At 34.5% G+C, this 10,219-nt stretch overlaps 2 protein-coding genes and 1 long non-coding RNA gene across 3 annotated transcripts; 1 reads left to right on the top strand and 2 right to left on the bottom strand.

The window, feature by feature from the left end:
• The first annotated feature begins 990 nt into the window (after positions 1-990).
• LOC104240921 (uncharacterized) lies at positions 991-3,914 on the top strand. Its single transcript, XR_714574.2, has 3 exons — positions 991-1,072; positions 1,165-1,295; positions 3,375-3,914. It is a non-coding gene; the product is annotated as an uncharacterized lncRNA (long non-coding RNA).
• Positions 3,915-5,822: 1,908 nt separating this feature from the next.
• On the bottom strand, positions 5,823-7,013 carry LOC138872889 (uncharacterized mitochondrial protein AtMg00810-like). Its single transcript, XM_070151307.1, has 2 exons — positions 6,756-7,013; positions 5,823-6,626 (listed from the first exon to the last, which is right to left on the bottom strand). The coding sequence occupies exons 1-2, from the start codon at positions 7,011-7,013 to the stop codon at positions 5,823-5,825; spliced, it is 1,062 nt and encodes a 353-aa protein (XP_070007408.1).
• Positions 7,014-8,867: 1,854 nt separating this feature from the next.
• LOC104240922 (uncharacterized) lies at positions 8,868-9,897 on the bottom strand. The gene is made up of 2 exons (XM_009795827.2): positions 9,413-9,897; positions 8,868-9,354 (listed from the first exon to the last, which is right to left on the bottom strand). The coding sequence occupies exons 1-2, from the start codon at positions 9,895-9,897 to the stop codon at positions 8,868-8,870; spliced, it is 972 nt and encodes a 323-aa protein (XP_009794129.2).
• Positions 9,898-10,219: the final 322 nt, after the last annotated feature.

Below are 10,219 nucleotides of genomic sequence, written 5' to 3'. Positions count from 1 at the left end.
GATGGAGCTAAAAAGTCTATTAATTAGGGAAAAGAATCTATCCAAAAATAACAATTAGGTCATGCACTTTAGGGCTGTGCATTTGGATCGGATATCCGAAATCCGAACCGATCCGCTCAATTTCGGATTTCGGATTTCGGATATTTGGATCAGATTCGGATTTGATTTTTTAAAATTTCGGATTTTCGGATTGGATTCGAATTTGTATTGTTTGAACCCGATCCGATCCGAAATCCGAATTTATTAGGGGAAGTATCTATTATCAGAGGAAAAAGAACAACAAGTTGTCGGATTCGTTTTAGCTATAGAGAACTTCAAAATGCAACTAATAACTTCTCAATAAAACTTGGGCAAGGTGGATTTGGTTCAGTTTACCAAGGGGTTCTTACAGATGGGACTAGAATTGCTGTGAAGAAATTGGAAGGCGTTGGTCAGGGAAAGAAAGAATTTCGGGCAGAAGTTAGTATTATAGGCAGCATCCATCATCTTCATCTGGTGAGACTGAGAGGCTATTGTGCTGAAGGAACACACAGGCTCCTGGCTTATGAGTATATGTCAAAAAAAGAATAAAAGAAAAGGTCCTTAATAATACGTACAATCCGATCCGAAAATCCGATCACCAAACCAATCCGAACTTTAAAATCCGATCCAATCCGATATAATTCGGATCGGAATCGGATTGCAATTTGTGGAATCCGAAATCCGAAATTTCAATCCAAAATATGCTAAATCCAATCCGATCTGATCCGTGCGCAGCCCTAATGCACTTTATCCCTACATGACTCACCGTTCATTTTAAAAGTGAGAAAGGTCCAAAAGTTGGATGCCTCCTATTCTTGGGTTGACAAGAAGTTGTAAAGTGTCAGCTCCAGCAATACACCAAAAATACTAGTATAGTACTCTATATTTAATAGAACCTACAAAGTGCAAGCTAGGATTGACCAGGTTCAATGAACCTGTAAAAAGAATATGTATTGAAATAATAGCCCTCCAATATTCTATTTAATTGGCACGGTGAGAATTTTATAAAAAGACGCTCTGATTGATGAGATGAACAAATTCAAACACAAAGGTCTTACCTTGTCTTTGTTTATATATATATATATATATAATAATTACTCCAATGGACGTAACGATTCAATTGGTTATTTTTGAGTCATGCAGGTTTATTCAGTGATTTGTAATTTGCGGATCTGAAATGGCTTCAATTTCGAAGGATTCGCCATTTTTTGTGCCATTCTTTATTATCAAATTAAACTCTCATCTTGGCCAATAACAACTATGATCTAGCTCAGGTATTTTCACCCATCATTTTAATTTGCTTGTTTTTCTTTCTCTAGACCTAGCTAGTCTTTTTCTGAAATCTAATTTTTAATCTGCAAATTTTGCATATATTGAAAATTTAGAGAAGAAACCTGCAAACATAATAATATTTTATTCCGTCTTTTTCAATTTATGCGCCTTATCCTCGTTGTAGTCTATTCCAAAAAGAATATCATATTACATTTTCATTTTACTCATAGTGACACTCTATTATAGGAATAACATGTTTAAAACCATAAAATTTAAAAAATATCCTTGATATGTTATACTCATATTTTGTTTAAGCCCATATATAATACAATTCAAAAATATTGTTTATATTCTAACTTTTATTCCTAATTTAATTAAGACAAATAAAATGAAATTGAGGAAATACTTGAAAACAATGATATTTACTTCTCCCAATAAAAATAAAAGGAATCAATTAAAAAGATTAACTTCTACCAAATCTTTACACGAACTTTGATTAGTCATGTCTTGCACATTAATTCAACTTTATGACTATTGTATAATTCAACTTTGATTTTTCTAGCACTAAAGAGTTTAACTTAATATATTGATAATGTAAAAAAAATTATATTATCAAGTCACTTGTAAATTGTAATTTATCATGTTTAATAAATCACAAATTTGTGTTTGTTACGGAAAGTTATTTATGTATATGTAAAATTTCTTTAGATAATCCAGGTATATTAATTAGTTAAACTAAACATCAAATTGCTTAATGATTGTTATTGCTATTTTGCCATTTGATACCTAAAAAATATCAAAATAGAGATTAGGCAGATGAGGCTGACATTCTTGATAATCTGCTGATTTGCTTATCTATATTATATTAAAAGCACGAAGGCCCTAAGCGAAATATCGTTCGTCTTATTTACCCCTTTAAAATATAGTTCGACAAAATAGTCATTTTATTATTTTTCTTTATATAGTATTAATCATTCAATTTACTTTCCTAATATTTAGAAATAGTCATTTAATTACTTTCTTATTTAGGACCTTGATTTAGAAAAGTGAAAAACACACTCCTAAAATTCCTATAATAAGTAAATGAGAAAAGTACGTTTTAGAGAAGGAATTAAAATATCTTCGAATCCTAAAATCTTAAGTTAATTAAAAGAAAATATATATTTCAAGAAGGAATTAAATTATTTTAAATTCTATTTTTCCTATGCATAAATAGAAAAGGACAATACATTAAAAGGAAACTCTTAGCTACTTTTTTTATGAGCAATTTTTCGGCAACTTTGTCAAACAAAAAGTAGAATCCTTTATTCCTTTTAAAAAAAAAACTTTTCTATTTATATGCTAAATTTTTAAATGTTATATATTTACTTTGAATATATATAATTATGTAATCCATAAATATAATTATTTAGGAAGGAATTGGGTGGAATGAGTTCTTTTGGAGTGTTCCTACTTTCTCATGTGGTGCATAAGTTAGAGTGAAATAAAAATCTTTGAGATGAGAAGAAACATAAGACTCAAAAAAGGGATTAAATTGGGAGTGTGTGACTGACGGCCTACGAAGATGACTGAAATACAGATCGGTTTACCTAAATTATAGGAGTGTATAGGATATATGCAGAATAAATTTGTTCTTTTTATATATATTTTATTGATTAACACGATAGCACGTACACTAAAAACTAGTTACTATTGTTTCACTAGGTACTGTTAGATTCCATTAGTTAACAGTTTCCGCCACATTATGCAATTGTTATCAAAGGAAGAGAAAAGGAAAAGAATGGTCTCCCTCATGGGAATAGAAACCAAAACTTAAATTAACGTATATTGTCGACTTGTGGTTTGCTTTAGTTTCAATTCAACTATTTTCTTTGTTCATATTACTGTATTTATTTACAATTTTACAGCAAATTACACTAAATTGAAAAAAAATGATTAGAGTCAATCTTTAGTTCGCTGACAATATTAATGGTTCCCTTATCTCAATTTCATGAGTGGAAAGAATAATATCAATATTTATCAAGAGAAATAGTACCAAATTAAATCCAGTATCAACATAAAATATTCTTTTCCTTACGCAGGAAGCTGAGCATCTTTACTCTTTGGCTATAGACTATGAAGACGTCACCTATGAAGAGTATTTACGTACAATACATTTTCAACATTGAGTTCATGCAACAAACTCATCTTAAGACCAGAAAAATTTTAAGACAAAAGAAACTTGAAGTTGTGCTAGGTAGCAGCTTCCTTGACTTTGAATAACCAAACAATGGATTGGCTAAAAGAACCTGAAAATGTTATAAATAGGTACGGGTCATGTATCCGATGAAATAGTTGAGATACGCACGGATACTGTGGCGCCACTAAAAAGGAGAAAGAAAAAAAAGAAACTTGAAAGAGTACGTTATAATTAGGTATTGGTTACGTACGTATCTGATGAAATAGTTGAGGTACGCACGGATACTATGGTACAGTTACTGTTATTGATGAGTTCCCCTGTAAACTTCACTGTTATTGTTTTCTCACAGATAGTTCTCTCTTCTTTCCTCATCCAATAAAAGGATATTCACCTTCTTTATAAATTTAAATAGTTAATGAAAATTCACAGCACCTTGTAACTCCTCGTTGATTTGCTTTAATTTTCCCCTTTACTCGTTTAAGCTAGTTTACTTTTTTCTTTTTATTTAATTACTTATTTACTTCCATTAAGGTGACTCTATGGTCTTATGTTGTTTTGACTTTCACCTTCTTTAACGACATCAGCACTCAGCATTCAGGGGAGGGAAATATGTATTTTCCTTCTTATCTTAACTGTTACTCCGTTTAAAGAACATGGTATAGAAAGAGCATTTAATATACACTCCCCACGTCACAACTTATATGATACAATTTAGATTTTTGAGAGTCAAATAAGTTCTTGCTGATTTTGATTTTTTTATATGTCTTCTAAATATTTTGAATTGTTAATTATTGTGACTTATATTATTGTTTATCCAGTTTCCACAAAATATTATGTCCGAATTTGCAATCAAAATTACGAAACTCTCAAAATTCGAACTCCATCACATATCTTGGGAAGGAGGGAGTATATTTTAGCGATTGCAATATTCTGATTTGTTTTGTATTGTAATTTAGCTCATCTGGGCTTTTCTTGACCCAGAACGAATCCAAAGATATAACTTCTTGACCCAGAACGAAACCCAACATAATCCACAATTCCACACCTAAAAAGGCTTCTGATTGGGTACTCAAGCCCAAGCTACGTGGGCCTAGAACATAGTTTCTTTTCTTTCTTAAAAAAATAATTTTTTATTGGAATTTTTACCTCCTACAGCAAAGGTTAACACCTTATTTATTTTAAGTAAATACCATTTAGAAAAATTATATTCTATAGATACTTTTTAAGGTTTATAGCAAAATATTTAATTTTGGTTACCTCTTAGCCCTAAGCCACTAAATACGCTAATCCGTTACACTATTTTCTTTCTCTCTCTACTTTAATACATCTCATTCTCTTCCCTCATACCATTAAAATTTCCGATCTCCTCCTCCATCTACCGGATTTGTGCAAAGTCCGCTTCAGAGCAGGTTCACTCTCTGCTTCAGCAGGTTTAAAATCTATGAAACATTTAATCCGGTTGGTTTCTCACCAACAACAGCAGCCGCCGGTAGACTTACTACACACTTAATTATTTTTTGGGAACATAATGCGATAAGCATTTTGGCAAAATGCTCTTTGAACTTTATTCTATGGCCTTCCTAGATCAGAAGTGGCTTTGTTCTTGGAATCCCAAATCTGTTAGAAGGGTTAAATCTCCATGTTTGAGTTTTGGAGTTGCTCAAGTATATTTGTCTCTGCCAACTTCGGTTTGTTAGTGGAGACAAAGGTGTCTCCAGAGATGGTGAGCCTGGAGATATGGATGTTGTTGGATAATTTTCTGTTAATATATTTCAATATATTTTCATGTATTTTATTATATTCATTGTCTTTTTTTTTTCATTGTAATTCAATGTATCTCGTTGTATTCCATGTTAAGATAAGATATTGGACAACAATGGCGGATCTGTATTAGGCTTCTCAGATAGAAAATGAGAGAAGAGCTTTGGGCAAAATTTTCTATATTCAATAATAATCTTCCATCTCTCTAGAATGTTCCCATGCTTATATCTACAACGGGCCTGATTTTCTACTACAAAGAACTATACAAAGAACTACAGGAAAATAATTACAATGGGTCGTGGCCCAATACACTACTGGCCAATTACACCTGTGGCCCAAATCAACTACAAATGTATTACAACCAAATATTAAATGTCCAAATGTATCATGTAACTCCAACACCCCCCCCTTCAAGTTGGAGGGTGGGCACATACCCAACTTGCTGGATAATAGGCGATGCAAACCTGTCAAAGACTTAGTAAAAATATCAGTTATTTGTGAAGAAGTGGGAACATGAGAGAGAGAAATAAGCCCATCAGCCAACATGGTGCGGATGAAGTGACAGTCGACTTCAATATGTTTAGTACGCTCATGAAAGACATGATTTTCTGGCTATATGGATGGCATCTTGGCTATCACACAAAAGTGGAACATGAGTAGTAATAGGCACACCCAGATCAGTCAACAAACAAACAAGCCAAGCTAGCTCTGCAACCACCTTACTCATGGCTCGATATTCAGCTTCAGCAGAAGATAAAGAGACAATTAGTTGCTTTTTAGACTTCCAACTTATGAGGTTGCCCCCTAAATAAATGCAAAACCCAGAAACAGACCTTCTAGAAGTAGGGCAAGCAACCCAATCACTGTCACAGCTAGCCAACAATGAGAAATCAGAAGAGTTGTTAAGAAAAACCCCATGATCAAGTGTACCCTTCAAGTATCTCAAGACATGTAGAGCACCAAACATGTGTGGAATTATAGGAGCCTGGAGGAACTGGCTAAGGTGTTGGACAGTGAAGCATAAATCAGGCCTAGTGTGAGTCAAGTAATTCAACTTACCAACTAAACTTCTATATTTATCAAGTTCAGGCAACAAATCCCCAACATTAACATGTAGTTTAAGTGAAATGTCTAAAGGAGCAACAACCTCAGAAACATCAGAACAATGATATTCAGTAAGCAAATCATGTATGAACATCTTTTGTTGCAAGCTAATACCTGAGGAATGATGAAGAACCTCAATACCCAAAAAATAATGAAGGAGTCCCAAATCCTTAATTCTGAATTGGGCATCCAAAAATGACTTAAGAGCTGAAATCTCAGACAAATCATCACCAGTGAGGATGATGTCATCCATATAAACAACAAGAAAAACAGTAGAAGATGGAAACCTCTTAACGAATAATGAATAGTCATTCAATGATTGAATATACCCTCTGGAGCAAAGAGCATGTGATAACTTTGCATACCACTGTCGAGAAGCCTATCTAAGACCATAAAGGAATTTTTGAAGCTTGCATACCAAGGGGGCAGAACTTGAAGAAGTTGAAGGAACTGAAAGCCCTGGGGGAATTTTCATGTAGACCTCTTCATTTAGGTCACCATGTAAGAAGGAATTGTTAACATCTAATTGAAATAAAGGCCAGTTTTTCTTAAGTGCAACAGCAATCAAGCATCTGACAGTGCCCAACTTGACAACAGGTGAGAAGGTTTCATTGAAATCAATCCCTTCTACCTGAGTGTTCCCTCTAACTACCAATCTAGCTTTAAACCTTTTCATACTACCATCTGCTCTATATTTAATTTTGTACACTCATTTACAACCTATGGGTTTCTTGCCAAAAGGTAATTCAACAATCTGCCAAGTCTTGTTTGCCTCTAAGGCTTCAAACTCTTTGGCCATAGCTTCTTGCCAAGCAGGGCTGGCAGCAGCCTGAGTGTAAGAATGAGGCTTTACTAGTGCATGTTGTGTAGCATAAAAGGAGGAAGGAGTAGAAGAGGAAAGGGAAGAGGGAAGTTGTACAACATAGTCCTTCAAGTGAGAGGGTATGTGGTGTGTTCTAGAACTTTTTCTAATCACAGGAGATGGATGAGGTTGAGGTTCTAATTCATGTATTGAGAAGGTGGGCTGAACATGATCATGTTCAGGTGGTGAAGAAATATTAGGAGCATGAGCAGGATCAGTTGGAAAGGAAGGTGCAGGTGGACTGGAACTATGTGGATCAGAATGTGTATTATAAGAGTACATGGGAAAAGATGTTGGAGTAAAAGAAGAAGAAGTAGAGTGTGTCAATTGATAGGGGAATACAGATTCATGAAAAATAACATCTCTGGAGTACAAAACTGACTTGGTTTTTAAGTTGAAGAGTTTGTAACCCTTTTTAGCATAGGGATACCCAATAAAGACACAAGGAGAAGCTCTTGGCTAAAACTTGTCCCTATTGCATTTAGGTACAGTAGCATAACATCGATAGCCAAAAGGTTTTAGATGAGAGTAAGAAGGTGGACTACTATAAAGAAGTTCAAAAGGTGTCTTGTTGTGTAAAACTAAAGACGGAAACCTATTGATAAGGTAAGTTGCTGTTAAAACACAATCACCCCAAAAGTTGGCAGGAAGCTTGGATTGAAACAATAAGGCTCTTGAAGTTTCAAGTAAATGCTTGTGTTTTCTTTCTACCACCCCATTCTGTTGTGGCGTGTGAGGACAAGTTGTTTGATGGATTATTCCAGTGTCAGAAAAGAACTGAACAGCTGAATTAGAAGATCCAAGCTCTAAGGCATTATCACCTCTGATGACTTTTACAAGAAGTTGAAATTGCGTTTTAACCATTGTTATAAATGCTTTAATTAAGCTAAAAGCATAGCTTTTAGAGTGCAGCAAATGTGTCCAGGTTGCTCTACTGTAATCATCAACTATGGCCAGAAAGTATCTTGCCCTAGAATATGATTGAGTGTGGTAGAGACCCCAAGTATCTACATGTATAAGTTGAAACAGTGCAGTAGAATGAGTAGAGCTGTTTGGAAATGACATTCTAGGTTGTCTTGCTAAAGGGCAAATAGGACAAATAAAGGACTGCTTTGCTGATAAAGAAGAAGAAATAGAAGGTATATTTTTCATTTGTGCAAAAGGAACATGACCCAGTCTATGATGCCAAAGAACATCATTTTTATTTATATGCTGGTTACTGTTACAATTTGGTAATGAAACAGGATCATGAAGAGAATTCAGAACAACTACATGTGCATTCAAAGAGAAATCATGTACTTCAGCTATTGTATCAAAACTAGAAACAGATGAATCAGAAACAATAGGAGGAGGAATAAGTTGTTTAATACTGTCCATCACATTTTGGGAAACAAGTGCAAGAGAAGTAGGTTGGTTGAAGTAAAATTTGTATAGTCCTTGGTCTATTCTACCGAGCTCCAGAAGCTTCTTCATAGAATGGGCATGTAAAAATATACAAGATTGGAATGTGAATAAAACATAACATCTGAACTGATCAATCAGTACTTACTGAAATCAAATTATAGTGGAAAGAAGGTATGTATAAAATATGATGAAGAATGAAGGAAGGTAACAAAGTAAGAGATCCAGTACAAATGACCTTCACTTTGTAACCATTAGGCAAAGAAACTAGATAAGGGATAGGTAGAGGAGTAATATTGAAAAGAAGGTTTTTATAGTCATATGGTCAGTGGCCCCAGAATCCACTATCCATATCCTTTCAGCTACATTAGTCAACAAACGCACATTAGAGGTACCATTCAGACACACAGGTAGGGAATAAGAACTACCAGCAAAGTTTGCAGAACCCATGATGACAGGTTGAGATGATGATTCATTGAGACCAGATTGTTGAAGAAGGCTCATCAGTTGAGTATACTGTTCTTTGGTTAAACCAGGTATTAATGATTCCTCAGCATGTAAAGGAGCATGATCAGAAACATCAGGAGGCTGCCCTTCAACAACAGCAACAGTACCAAACTTTTTACCTCTTGTAAACTTGAAATTCTGAGGAAACCCATGTAACTTGTAACATTTTTCAATTACATGGCCAGGCTTCTTGCAGTACTTGTAGAACAATGAAGCCTTGTTGTGATCAGGATTGACTTTGATTATACTGATCAAATTTCAATTTCTGAGAATATTGTTGCTGAGGGGAAAATTGAGGAGGAAACTTGTTGGAATTTGCATGGAAAGAGGCTGATTCGGAATAAGCTTGTGAATTTGGAAGAACTTGTCTTTGTTTTTCATCTTGTAGGAGTATATTATAAACATTATCAAGGGAAGGCAATGGGTGCATCATTAAGATATTGCTTCTAACTCCTACATAGACTTCATTTAGGCCCATTAGAAACTGATGAACTTTGTCTTCTTCCTTTTCTTTCTGGAGACCTTTTTTAGCAGCACAAGCATTAGCATGACTACTACGCATAATCTCCAACTCATCCAAAAGTTTTTTAAGCTTATTAAAGTAAGATGCAACATCTAGGGATCCTTGATAAGTGGAGGACAACTCTCTTTTAATCTCAAAAACTTTAGTTCCACTAACAGTCCCATGTCTATTGTTTAATTGTTTCCAAATACTCTCAGTTGTTTCTGAGTATTGTACACTTTCAGCAATGTCTAGGGATAAAGAATTGGTCAACCATGATATAACCATGTTGTTACATCTATCCCATTATCTATATTGAGGAGAGGTTTCAGCAGGTTTAACGCACGAGCCATCTATGAACCCTATTTTATTTTTAGCAGACAGAGAAACTATCATATTTCGCTTCCAACCCCCAAAACCTGTCCCAGAGAAAGGAACACTAACAAGAGACATTCCCGGCAAATCGGAAGGAAGTAAGAACAGAGGACTAGTAGGTTCAGGAACGTTAGGACCAGTATTTGAACTGGAATCACCCATGATTGTCAACAGAAAGCTCAAAAAAATGACTGATCTTCAACAAATCTTAAAACAGAATCAACGAATATAAAAA

This window comes from Nicotiana sylvestris, chromosome 7, assembly GCF_000393655.2.
Source record: "Nicotiana sylvestris chromosome 7, ASM39365v2, whole genome shotgun sequence".
In the NCBI taxonomy this organism is placed as follows: domain Eukaryota; kingdom Viridiplantae; phylum Streptophyta; class Magnoliopsida; order Solanales; family Solanaceae; genus Nicotiana; species Nicotiana sylvestris.
This window is presented reverse-complemented; position numbering and strand designations above follow the sequence as displayed.